Raw genomic sequence first — 14,178 nt, forward strand, 5'->3', positions numbered from 1 at the left:
ACAGATTTATTCAGATTCAGATTCGGATTCCTTTATTGATCCCAGGGAGAAATTGCAGTTGTTACAGTTGCAGCCATTTATGTAAAAATAAACACTTTACTAATAATTTAAGACAATATAGAGAATTTACAGTATGTACACCAGATTTAAGTACTTAAGAATATAGTAAGGTGGCGGTGATTGTGATAGTAATGTGAAACATCAGGTATAAAGCAGTTACAATTATTTAAATTATTTAAATTAAGTTAGTGACCCTCTGAGTTATTGCACACACAATTGTTATTATTGCACATATGAACAGTTTAAATATGTATACACCTTTTCAGCCTACAGCAGTTTAGCTCCGCCTTTTTATAGTGAAGTTATAAGGAGTGTTTCAGTCCAGACTACTCTGTGAACGCAAATCTGAATGACACAAAAGTCTACCAAGATCACCGGTTCAGATATGTCCACAGCATCCCAGGTTTTGAGCGTAAGGACACTTACACATGCTCACGAATGATCTAAGTGAAGAAAAATCACCTAATATCATAATGAATATCACAACCAATTACACAATGAGATCAGGGCCAACGTCAGTGCACAGAAAGTCAGTTGAGGACAAGGCAAGCCATTTTAACAGAGCTTATAAAAGACAGACACGCTCATGTCTCTCATGGCTAACAAACCCCCTTAATGCGATAATATGCCGTATTTAACAGCCACGTGACTGTTTAAATGGCATTAAGATTCCCTTTTGCCCATCTCTGAATTGCTGTTTGGTTTTAATGGGCCCAGAGGAGCTGGTACTCTACAGACAGGACACAATGTAGGACCATTTAACTAGTGCTAATGACGTATGACCTCGCTCCAGGAGGGATAGGAGAAAGAGAGAAGGAGGAAAAGCTGAACGATCAGGGAAGAAAGATACATACAGTGACTCAAGTAATTTTGACTTTTTTATAGCGTAGGTTGAAACAACAGATTGCGGGGGGGGGGACGACGACTGACAAAGACAGTTCTGGTGCTGTGGTCCAGATGGATGGAGAGAAAGAGAGAGATTTGAAACCGTCAAGCCAGAAGCATGTATACAGAGATGATGAGCTCCATGATACACTCCAGTCCAAATTCTGAAATAAGCAATGGCAAAGAAACAAAGGAACAGAGTCTGCCAGAGATACAAAGCACCAGTCAGCAGTTTCAAATGGCAGAGCAAGAGAATGAGAGAAAGGTGGGGGGGGGGGGTTGTGCTAAGGCCTGGCGGTTTCTTCTGCCACCGCTGTGATTTCCAAGCTTAAAAGGCTATGACCTCATTCCAGCCACAGTCATAGAAATGCTAGCTGCTGCACCGCGTCCGCTTCTCTGTTCAGTGCCAACAACGTCACGGTAAAAACAAGCTAGCATCTTCCTGTTGCCCGTCTTTGCTCTTTCCTGCTGAGACTTTATGATCTTTCTCCTACCTAACTCTGTGAACTCTTACCCACAATTCCATTCACTTAAATCACTTTCAATTCCTCACACCGAACCGTCTGCCATAGGGACAAGATCATTTACTGAAACTGCCCTCAAACTTTGAAACATGTTAACAGCCAGTCAGAACCAGAACTATACATTTTAAAACTTTTATTTTGCAGCAGCACATATAAGATTCCAGGCTTATTACATATTAAGACTTATTATAACTGGATGAGCTATTCTTAGGGCGCAGAAGAGAGTCATAAAACTTTGGGCCCACTGGTGGGCCCTGGCCATTTAAAGGGATCAAGAAGTATCCAGCACTCCTCCATGTTGCAAATACTAAATAATCTTTATTCCTCGTCCTGCTGTCTCATTTTTTAAAATTTTTTTTTCTCTGTAATTATTATTATTGTTTGTTTCTGCATTGTATCTTTGAAAATTGTGTTTTTTATTTTCATTTTCCACCTTGAGTTCACAAATGTCAAAGCTCAGACAGAAAATAAGAAAAAAACAATTCTATTTTTAATGGTTTAATGTTAGTGCTAGTGCCAGTACACATGAATATTTCTTGGTAGTTATATATTAAACAGGCGTATTTGAAGCTTGTAAAAGACAGCGTGTTTTATTTGATGTTTGTAAAAAAAAAAAAAAAAAAACCTAACATTTATTTCACCCAGTATGCTGCAGTTTTATAGTGAGTCTTTCAGTGCAGAGTTCTGGCATATAGCTGCTTTTACTGGTTTTTTACTGATTACCTGACCTGAAACCTGTTCGTACACATAGTCAGTGATGTATCTAAGACATCCAGAAGGCCTAGCCTGGAGTTTTTTCTCACAAAATGAGTCCCACCCATTGTAAATCAAAACATGATAGGTTGATTTCATTGTCAGTTTCTAATTATGTTGGTAGCTGATCTAGTACATAACTCCTAAAGCCCTAAACAAGGGAAGTGCTCAGATGGCTGACTCTTGCTGTATACCAGAGGGGATAAGCCCTAGACAGGTTCCATTACATGTTTTTAACTCTTTTGATTCCAAAGCCAAACAATGGAAAACAGTATTACCACAAAAAGCAGAATCATTTTTAAAAATGACGTATTTTTAGTTGCCTGAAATCAACAGGCCTTCTCAGCGCTTTTCCACTGAATAAATCTTTTTGTTGTTATTATTGCTATTAGAGTGCCATCAAACCATGTTGGCTTAGTTTCACAGTGTCTTTCACAGTGGTAGCCTGGGCAAATGATTGCACAGTGTGGGCTAAAGGTGGGTCAGATGTGGGCAACGTGCGAAAGTGAACCTACTCAGCACACTAAAGCATCTGCTGTGTCTCACTTCTTTTGTCAGTTTCTGCCCTTCCCTTTGTTTTGCTTTCCGGAGAGGGATGTTTTTGCAGTCAGGTATACTCTTTTCCTCTTTGGTCAGTGGCCTCATTCATACATGCAGCCAAACAGGACGGAGGGTGTATTTATGGCAGTGGAAACATGGGCGTCTATTGTTCTCTCCCACTCAATTCCTGTCTTTTCCTGTTACCCAGAATGCGGCTGATTGCCCTAGCGTCTTGCACCAGGAATTCCCCCCATGGCCCACAGGGATCACTCAAGATGTCACCCTCCGCCTCAGCAATGTGGAACAGGTAGGGGCCCCACCATTCAGTCCTAATATCTCAGCATGTCAAGGTTACTCAGAGCAAGTTAAGGCGAGTAGGTCAGTTGTTCTGGAAATGAAGCTGAAGTGAATTAACTTTGCATGGCAGTCTTCTCAATTTTGAAAATAAATAAAAACTGGATTGAATTTTACAGGTTGAGATAAACTTTCAAAGATTTCTGAAAAACTTTAGTACAGTTAACAGAGATTTGACCTACTGTTGGTACAGCTATGCTAATCCAGTGCCTTCTAAATAAACTGAAGGCAGAACATGCCAGTAATTAACTTTAAACTGTGGTAGTTTATTAAGTTTAAATGAAATATTTTTTTACACAGCAATCAAACAGCTACTAAAAGGTCTTGTTCATTTACATTTATGCTTTAATTTGACTAAACATTACACATATCCCATTAAGTATTCATATAACATTGGATATGTAAGCATATTTTACTGCAAGGACGTCCACTTTTCCATGCAGAGTCAAACAGCATCAGACTATTTCTACATTTATTCAATGAAGAAAAGCTCCATTGAATATCAGGGGTGAGGCCTGCCAGGAAATGATCAGTGTATATTCATGAAAATTCTGACAAATGTTTCCCAAAATTACACACAAATCTACCAGATAAACCCCAAAGCAATATTATTTATTATTCTTTTTGCAGATATTTGGGTTTCCATGCCTTTGCCTTCACTTTAGTTGCGTAACTAATACTTATATTACTAAGCATGTCTTTAGAATGTGTATGGATTTACATGAATGTTTTGGTGCTTCATCATACAAATGAGATGCCCTGTTTATAGAAATGGTCTTGTAGCACATACTCACCTGCACACATGGTCGTATGGTCAAGACAACTAAGAAACTTTTGCTTCGCTGACACAACTGCTTAGAGTTAAAAGTAGCACCAAGAACTTACTTGCACACATATTGAAACCCAACCTGAAACCACAGTGTGGTTTCATTTGTACCAATCCCTCTCCCAGAAGAAGTATTTAAAAAGTAAAACAAATAATTCCAACTGAATTTCCTTTTAAATCAATATTTATGTGGAAACTCTGCATCTTGACCAAATATACTATGATTTTTAATGGTGACTTCGATTTGGCTGCTTCATTATCATTCTTTGTGGTTTGAAACACATATGGTTCCAATGTCTTCCTTGCTCCGAGTCTCTCTGCAGATCTGAGGTCAGCACTCTTTGTGTTTTAGAGTATTTTGAGTCATCACAGGGAAGCTGTTCTGAGGTCAACACCTACAGTTATTGTATACCTTGTACTTTCACTCACAGGTTCCAGCCCTAAAGTGTCTTACCTATACATTTAAATGCAGATATGACTTTACAGTAGCCGCTGAGCTGTCTTTGTGACTGAAGCTCTTGCCATCTGCACCCCAATAATAAACCCTCTTTAATGTCATTTAAATCTTTTCTTCTTTCGTTTTGATCTGGAACTGGGCCACTATGTCTGGTGTACTGGTTGAAATTCTTCTCAAGGCAGGAGTTGGCTACCCAAGAAGCATTAAGAAGAGTCATTTTGTCCCTCGTGGGCTGGAGGTTAGGGAACCAGCCCTGTGACGTGAAGGTTGCCAGTTCAAGCCCCTTGGCTGACAGTCCATGATTGGACTGCCCACTGCTCCGGGCAAGTGTGCTCACTGCCCCCTAGTGTGTGTGTTCACTAGTGTGCATTTTACATTTACATTTACAGCATTTAGCAGACGCTCTTCTCCAGAGCGACTTACAAGAAGTTCTTTGTCTGTCTAGAGAAAGTATCTTTGCTAGTTACCAATAGGTTAGAGAGAAAAACAGTCCTGAGCTGAGATACTGCTAGAAACAAAGTCACTGTAGATACCCAGAGAAAAAGGAACAGAGTTGAACAGAACTCTGTGCCGTGCAGTGCCATACAATACAATAAAGTAAACTACAATACACAGTGCAATATAATAAAATATAAGTGCAGCACAATATATTGCAAACAATTCTTAATTCAGTGCTCATTTAAATGCTGTGTAAAGAGATGAGTCTTCAGTCTGTGTTTGAAGACAGTGAGAGACTCTGCTGTTCGGACAGCCAGTGGGAGTTCATTCCACCACCTGGGCGCCAGTACAGAGAACATTCTCAACGCTTGTCTTCCACGTGGCTTGAAGGATGGCGGGTCAAGCCGAGCTGTACTCGAAGCTCGAAGGGCTCGTGGTACAGGTTGAGATTTCACCATTGCCATCAAGTCGGTAGGGGCTGGTCCATTTCTGGCTTTGTAGGCCAGCGTTAGGGTTTTAAATCTGATGCGTGCAGCTACAGGAAGCCAGTGAAGGGAGCGCAGCAGTGGGGTGTACATACGTGTGGGTGTTTCACTATATGGATGGGTTGAATGCAGAGGTCTAATTTCACAGTGTGCAAACACTGACAAATGGTTCTGAATCAATCAATCAATCAAACAAAAATCTAACCACCTTGGGAGCCACAGCATTTTATGTCCTTTTTACCATTTTGACTGAAAACATGTCTCAGTATGCGCTAATGTACTAGCATAGGCCAAAATATGTAATATAAATGAAAACGCAGGCTTTGGGCTTTAGCTTAGCTATAGGTGCATTTTTTGCATATCCACCAGTGACCAGTGGAAAAGTGGAATCATTTCTTGGAAAATGTCTCTCAATGTTATTATTTTTTTTACAAGGCTGAAGTTGCTTCTCCTTCACCAGCTACTTGTTCTAATTTCCACTTTCCACCTTAAATGGTGCCTGAGGTGGCAGAATGTAACTGCTGTGCCATTTGAGGTGGAATGGGAGAATGCGAATGAGAGGCTAGCAAATGAGAAGTTTCAGCCTCGTGACTTTTTAGTGTTTGACAGTTTCTCCTTGCAGATTAAATGTATCAGGAAACCACCTGGTGTGATTATAAATGAAAATAGCTACTAGCTAGGTGAGACTACTAGCTAGGTGTCTGTGTTGCTATGGTGACCAGCAGTCTGCATGCCAACAGGGTTAAAGGTTGGTGAGTTAGCAGTTATAGGCTACATTCACTGTAGCGTTTAAGACCATTTATTGTTAAGACTGTGTTAGAACAACCGAGGGAGAGCTTTATTTTAGCCTGTTTGTAACTAGCAAAGCTGTAGTGCCGCAACAGGGCAGTAATGGAGCTGCATGTTGCTGCCCCTGTCTTAAGGTATTAGTTTTGTCATTACCTGGCATGCCTCAAACACAGTGTACATATAATGAAAAACATGCTAATTTCCTGACTTTGCCTAGTGAGTTTTAGTCATCGGAGCTCAGAAAGTAATCAGTTTAAGAATTGTAGGGAGTCAGGGAGGGAAAAGAGAATGGACAGAAAAGCCTCTGGTGGAAAGTCATTAGAAATTAGCCTAGCATGGAGACTAGCTGGCTTTTTGTGCACAATCGCCTCGGCTTTTGGTTCTTATCAAAAGTGAAGGGGCATCCCAGAAAACTCCACAGTTGTTAAGCTGCAATATAGGTTTATTTAACAATCCTGAAAGGTTTTATTTTGCTAAAATACACTACACTGTGATACATGCTGAAACCATCAATAATCTTAATTATACCATGATATAAACTTTTTACCATACCGCCCACTACTATTATCAAGGTGGATGTAGGTGCCCATCATTTCAAAATGCAGTATGGCTTTCAGTTCATAACAATTCACAAACACTTCCCTAACTGTCCATTCAAGACAAGCATAGGTCTAGACATAAAGACATGTTCATAAATGTGTACTAGCCAGTACAGTAATGATGTAGAATGTCATTACAATGAGGCAATCTGAAACCACATAATGATCCTTTGTACCTCGCCCATTTACCATTCTCTTTTTGAAATGGTGATAAGCATGTCTTTCTGTGTCTATAATCCCTTCCATGTCCCTCTGTGGAGGTCTTGGCCAGTGCTGAATCCATAAGTAGGATTATGGTTTCCAGATGGATTCCTGTGGCGAGATGAATTACTTTCCACATGTTTTAGAGGACAAAATGGAAATGCTTGAGCAAAACTTGTTCGCGGCGAGTTGTTGTACTTGGTGCTTAATAGCGTATATGTTGGAGGCACCCATTCATTGCAAGTGAGTGTTGATGGAGAACTGTAGCTTTTAATGGAGTGGAGTGAAGTGGAAGATCAGCAGGTAAAGGAGGGAGGTGGAAAACCAAAATTAGGAATATGATAAGTTCAGGAAACAAGGCAGCCCCAGCTCACGCAAGATACGGGAACAGATTTCAGAGTTTTCACTCAGAAGGGCTGATGAGAGTCGGCATGTTGACTGAGAAAGCAAGAATAGACTCGAAACAGAGACAGAAACAGAAACAGTGCAATTCTGTTTGCTGTCTTGTGATGTTGCAAAATGGATTTGTTGTCTGAATTGAATGGACATAGCTGTGGTTTCATTGTAGTAATCTGTTTGTGTGTGTGTGTGTGTGTGTGTGTGTGTGTGTGTGTGTGTGTGTGTGTGTGTGTGTGTGTGTGATTGCAGGACACACAGCTTAACTGTGACTTCGGGAATGGGCAGTCATACAAGGCCCACTGGCTGGACGGACAGTCGGCTGTAAAGTGCAGTGGAGTGACGGTAAGTATAGCCACCTTCTCTCCACATAGTGTGTCCTCATTGAGAGGTCGACATGAAACAATGTTAATCGGTCACTTGAAGGGAAAATTATTGATTTTTTTTTCACTATTTGGAAAGAAATAGAAATGAGAACCTGTGTGATAATAAAATTGTAATATATTCTCTCCTAATTACGAGATAAGAATTATAATGTAGTTAGATAATGTCTAATAATAATGTCTCTTATAATAAGACATTATAAGATATTATAAGAGTCTGGGAATCTTTCTCATTAATATGATTCATTAAGGCATAATTAGGACTTACTAAATGACAGTGGCAGAAAGTAATGGGAAAGAGAAAATGGCTTTTATGGGAAATTTCTGGTTTAAGTCTATGGTACTGAGCATCATGCTGTGACTCATTCTGAGATTTTGGTGATGGCCATTCTGAGATTTTGGTAAATTTACTGATAGGTGAGTTATAGTGCGTGCATGTGCATATCGGTCGTAGTGAAATGTATCAGGATGAGGAATCAGTACTGTCTGTGTGCTACTGTGTGTCTATCACTGTATGAAAGATGCACAAAGCTTCTCTTCTTATTGTATGTTTTTTCAGTTTGGATGTGTTCATTTAGAGCACAATTCAGTTGGGCAAGAACCAGGAATGCATGATCATTTTTGATTCATTCTATCAGCTGATAAATAGATCGAGGTCAAGCAGATGTTGAGAATTCAGCGATGTTTCAAACCAATATTTGATGATGCATTTATTGTATTTGAAGAGCAGAACGTCTAGGTGACGCTGGACTGCTGTTCTGAATTGTTACTCTACAGATATAAATGTTATTTATCTGTCATGAAAAGACAAATTCTTCATTTTCTAAATGTTAATGTATCAGCATCAGCAGATATACGCATGAAAAATATCAGACATCAGCACTGGCCCACACTTCCTATATCAATGCATCCCTAGTAAGAGCTTATTACTGATTTGTTTAAACAGAGTAAAGACTATATTCCTATTTATGCACGTTCTCTTACAGAAAGGTAGTTTTGGATCCAAAATGTAGTTTGTGAAACTGAATTCTTGGCTTTGTCACATGCTGTTTCAAAATAAATGCAACCACAATATGGAGAAGTCACGTTATGAACAGAGAACAGTTTACACAGCTGAAATAGTTCTGTTTTTTGAATAGACTTTCAAGGATTAACAGGAAATGAAATCAGGTTTTTAGTGTCACACATGACGCATTTTTCTTGTTGTGGTGTAGCTGAGTACCACACAGAGGAGTGAGCTATTCTACCTTACCCTGAAGAAGAGTGGAGAAGAGAAGTACATAGACAGTCCGCGGCCAGTTACAGGTATTTAAACACAAACACGATCAGTGGGAAAGAGCACAACATAATTACAGCATAGTGTGTGAGATGAACACACATACAGCACACACACACACACACACACACACACATACAGCACACAGACACACACACACACACACATACAGCACACAGACACACACACACACACACACATACAGCACACAGACATACACACACACACACATACAGCACACAGACACACACACACACACATACAGCACACACACACACACACATACAGCACACACACACACACACACACACACACACATACAGCACACAGACACACACACACATACAGCACACACAGACACACACACACACATACAGCACACACACACACACTCTCCCAGAGGCTGTCTGTTCGCTCATGAGTCATTCACACACACACACACACACACACACACATCTGGCTGCTCTGCGCTGGGAGACCGATCCTCACACCGATCTCGTTTTTTCTCCATATCTTTTCACTGTTTCTCAACTCCCCACTCTATTTCTCCTCCGCTATCATGCTCTTTATCACCCCTTCCTCCACCTTTCACTCTTTGTCTGCTCCAAGAAAAGCATAAATTGCTTTTGTCATTTTTTCCTCCTTTTTTCAGCACTTTGTGTGAATATGCTAATAGGTTTGTGTACGGCGGGAAAAAAGCAGCCATGCTTATAATTCTTGCGTCTCGGATGCTAATGAATTCAAAGGCATGGATATGAGACCTGGTCCACTCCTCCAGCCCTCAACCTTTTCTCTCTTATTTCCTCTTTCATGTCTGTCCAGCAGCAGACTCAGTGCAGTCCATACACACAAATGTGGACCTGGTCAGAAAAGAAACCTACAGAAATTGTTTTTAATCTGTTAGAAAGAAAGAAAGAAAGAAAGAAAGAACATAGAAAGGAAAGCAGAAACAAAGGTGGGAAGAAAAAACTAAGAACGAAAGAAAGAAAGAACAAAAAAAAATAACCAGAAAGAAAGAAAGAGAGGACATAAAAAAATAACCAGAAAGAAAGAAAGAGAGGACATAAAAAGGAAAGCAGAAAGAAAGAAAGAGAGGACATAAAAAGGAAAGCAGAAAGAAAGAAAGAGAGGACATAAAAAAATAACCAGAAAGAAAGAAAGAGAGGACATAAAAAGGAAAGCAGAAAGAAAGAAAGAGAGGACATAAAAAGGAAAGCAGAAAGAAAGAAAGAGAGGACATAAAAAGGAAAGCAGAAAGAAAGGATGGAAGAGAGAAAGAAAGAGAAAGAAAGAAATAAAGAATATAAAAAAGGAAAGCAGAAACAAAGGAAGGGAGACAGATAGTAAAAAGGAAAGTAAAAGGGAAGGAAAGAAAAGAAGGACAATAAAACAACCAAGCAAACATGAAATAGAGGAAGGATGACAAATAAAGAAGAAAGAGCAAGAATGCAAGCAGTGAAGAAAGAAAGAAAGAAAGAAAGAAAGAAAGAAAGAAAGAAAGAAAGAAAGAAAAGGGGGTACACTGATTCGTGACTCAGTGCATTGACAAGGTGATTGGACAGATGGATTAAATTTGGAACCCCCCTGTTCCCCCTCCCACCCTCTCTCTCCCTCTCTCTCTAGTGGAGGTGTATAGCTGCAGTGGTGGCGATAGTGACTGTTCTCAGTGTTGGGGTAGAGAACAGCAGGAGCACCTGTGCGCCTGGTGTGAGAACAGCTGTCGTCCGCGAGACCAGTGCCAGCCAATCAGAGCACATTGTCCTGACCCCACCGTCCACAAGGTAGGCTTAAGTGTCCTAATGCATGCACATGAGCACGTACAGGCATCCTGACTCCCACATCACACTCTAACGGCCTGTATTTGAGCTCACACTTCAGTTGATCTCTCAGTCCTCCATCCTCAAATGCGCTGTTCTTCATCTGTTACAAGGTTGGATGAGCTTTACAGAACATTCAGCGTAGTGAGTAACTGAAGTGTATAACACAGTCTCAGTGGCCATACCTACACTTAGAGTGTGGCATTCATTTCAGTTGATGTGTATTTTGTATGTGTGGTAAGAGAAATCCGATGCAGTTTTTATATGCTTCCGAACGTTGTCGCAGTCCAGCTTTAACGGTATATGTATTTTGGCATTTTGTAAAGCTTGCACACCAACATTTTCTTTTATAGTCATTAAGGTTCTAGGTATTAACCAGCTAAGTGTAAGGTATGAACTCCTAGTTGAGGTATAAAGTCCTAGTACTAGTTAAATAATTTTGGGTAATGCGACGGTAAGCTCCAAGACAGTCTCACTAAATTACGCTGAAATGTATTAACTGCAAAAGTGTGAGGTACAAACTCCACAATACTGGGAAATTATTATGGATAAAAAGTACCAGGTTGTTATATGTCATTAAAAAGTTTGTAGGGAAGGTGCTAAGAATCTTACATAGTATGTTTATGTTTATTGCCTAGAAATGAAATACAAATTGGTCTTAAATAGTGATTCTTAATGTGATTTTGCTGGTTCCTTGCCATTTACACAGATTTTACATCTGTGTACTTTATTGCTTCAGTGTAATTTGCCTAGGATTTGGAGGTGTTTGCATAACATGTGACACTACAGGTAATTTAAATGTGAGTTTCTTTGTGAGTTAACCACTTAACAATCCAAGTTTATTTCATACAAAGGCTTATTATTCAGTAACAACAGAGACTTCCATGCAAACTATATAGACGTGTCCTTTGTTTTACAATGTTGTAGAAGGTTGTAGAAGTGTGTGATTAAATCTTGGGGCCCATAACTTGTTAAGGGGTTAAATTGCTTAGCAGTTTCTTCTTTTAAATAATTAAGAAATATTTTTCTATGGAATTTTCATTTGAGTAGCTAGAACCTGTTTGGCACTGATTGTAAATTAGACCTACCCACATATTGTTTAAACCTGTTGGGCCTTTAGTTTGAATTTAGTTAAACTGTCTAGGAAATTAGTATCATGTTACTCAGAACAATGGATCTTGTATCTCATAGTTACCTGGTTAATACGTAGAACTTATGGAACTGTAAAAGAAAGCATTACCGCTTGTCCAGCCTCACAACAGTTGGTACAAAAGAACACATTTGTGAGTGTAGCATGGATTCCTCACTCTCATGACTTAAGATAACAACCGAATAATAATTCTGCAGGTGAAGTGGTTAAGAGTGGAAAGCATTAGCTCCCTAAGCGTTAGCTCTGTTGTCAAGAGACGATGAGGTGATGCCACAAGCCATCCGTGGCTGGGAGTCCAGCATATTTGGCCTCGCTTCATCTCTGGCCCTGCCTCTTCCCTCATCACTCAGCATGATGCTTGTCAGTATGGGTGTCTGTTAGCTGACCCAACAAAATTGGCTGTTAGCATTCTCCTTCAAGCACGTTTACCTGTGGCTTCATGTTCCTTGCAGGAAGCTGGTGCTAGTCTTCGTCTTCCCAGCTTGTATGATTGAGACCTAGCTAGCAGATGAAACTGGACATGACAAAATTGGGCAGAAACTCCCCTTCACAAAAAAATAAAGAATGCAAAGATTAGTTTTACATAGTGAGTGATCGCAGACAAGATCCATGATGTAAATCCAGTGTGAATCTGCCACGTCTGTGGCTTTTACAAGTCAGACAGTGAGAATTGCCGACCAAATTAACCTTTACAATCGGCCAAAGCTCTCTAAGTAATAGGGGTCTTGTTCCAGTCACCCTCACACTAATATGATAAAAAGAAAAAGCTAACAGACAGTGTCATGCACTGTTTCAGTGTTGTTATTGTTGCGTAACGCTGATGTGTACATCCAGGCTATGACGTTTCAGTCTGGACTATGTGCGTTCATTTGGGGAAACGACACAGATTCATTATCCTGTATGAATCGTCCAGTCACATCTCATACAAATGTCATTATAGAGTCTAATCCAGCTCTAATAGTGATAAAATCTCCACACAGTGTTAGAAGGTTAATATGAAATATTCACACGCATGCACTTAGAAGCAGGGGGGGAACATCCAGAGTCAGGAAAAAATGCAAAGGGACAGCATTGCAGTTGATTATATGTGGTAAGTGTGGCTCCACACTCACTCAAACACACAAACCCACACACACAGAGGGAAGTGAAACATTTTTGAGTGATAAAGAACAGGACGCAATAGTAGTCTCATGTGACAGGACGCATGGTCTGTGGGAGTTTAGCTTAGTCATGCTCTGAATGGTTTATTTTGGATTAGGGAGTTACACATATGAATGTAGTCAACACACTGGTTTCTTTGGTATCTACTATCTTAACTTGAGGGGAAAATAGGTTTAATACATTGAGTTAGAGTAAAAGAAGTATATACAGTAACGGCAAGACGGTCCTTCATTTATTTCATTTTCAGTTAAAATACCCATTTCAGGAAAAACATAGAAAACATATTTAACACAGAAAATTTAACACAAACGCCTCAACAATTAAATTGAATGTAACATTTCCCAGTTTTTAGTGTCTCCACTGTTTTGTTTATGGAAGACATGCTTGGATATTTTTCAATACTTTTCCATATTTTTTCCAAACATTCAGTCTTGGAAGTTTGTTGCATTTTTTGCTTCTTGCAATTGAATTAATCCCAAACACATTTAGTGATGCTGAGGTTTGGGCTCTGGGGTGATCAGTCCGTTGTTCTGACAACACCAGCAGCTTCTTTGTTCGATTTGCCAATTTTCTTCTTTTTTGTCTCTGGTTATTTTCAGATCTAAAACAAGAGTTGAGCTTGATTTTCTCCACTCTCTAAAAGATTTTAGCTTTAAGTACTGTTTATGTGATGGTGACAGTTTTGGTCTTTAGTCTAGGTGTTGCACAGTGCTGTACACATGTGCTTCTGTGTGTGTTTGTTTACAAAGACAAATACACAAACACATAACAGCTCAACAGCTACACTGGGACACAGTGTAGTCTGGCAGAGTGAGCCACACATTGCCACCAAATGTAATGCCTGAAGAGGCTTAAAACTCAATTTTGTGCAGATTTATTTAAGCGAAATACCTTCTCAAGATGTGTGTGTGTGAATAAAAGAGAGAGAGAAGGGGAGAATGATAGAAAGAGAAAGGGAGAGGAATCATGGCTCATGTAATGCTCAATCGGTCTAAATGTTTCCTGCAGATAGAACAGTAGGTGAAAGAGTGTTAGACAGTGTGTATGTGAATGTGTGTGTGTGTGTGTGTGTGTGTGTGTGTGT

At 39.8% G+C, this 14,178-nt stretch overlaps 1 protein-coding gene across 1 annotated transcript in view; it reads left to right on the forward strand.

Annotated features, from left to right (window-relative positions):
* The window catches only part of plxnd1 (plexin D1), a 107,791-nt gene that overhangs the window by 32,676 nt on the left and 60,937 nt on the right, over positions 1–14,178 (forward strand). The window contains exons 10-13 of the mRNA XM_017705725.2: positions 2,971–3,069; positions 7,560–7,652; positions 8,905–8,995; positions 10,590–10,747. Coding sequence (XP_017561214.1) covers positions 2,971–3,069; positions 7,560–7,652; positions 8,905–8,995; positions 10,590–10,747 — 441 coding nt within the window. The remainder of the gene's footprint in view (positions 1–2,970; positions 3,070–7,559; positions 7,653–8,904; positions 8,996–10,589; positions 10,748–14,178) is intronic.

The sequence above is a fragment of the Pygocentrus nattereri genome, chromosome 29 (genome assembly GCF_015220715.1).
Source record: "Pygocentrus nattereri isolate fPygNat1 chromosome 29, fPygNat1.pri, whole genome shotgun sequence".
Classification (NCBI taxonomy): domain Eukaryota; kingdom Metazoa; phylum Chordata; class Actinopteri; order Characiformes; family Serrasalmidae; genus Pygocentrus; species Pygocentrus nattereri.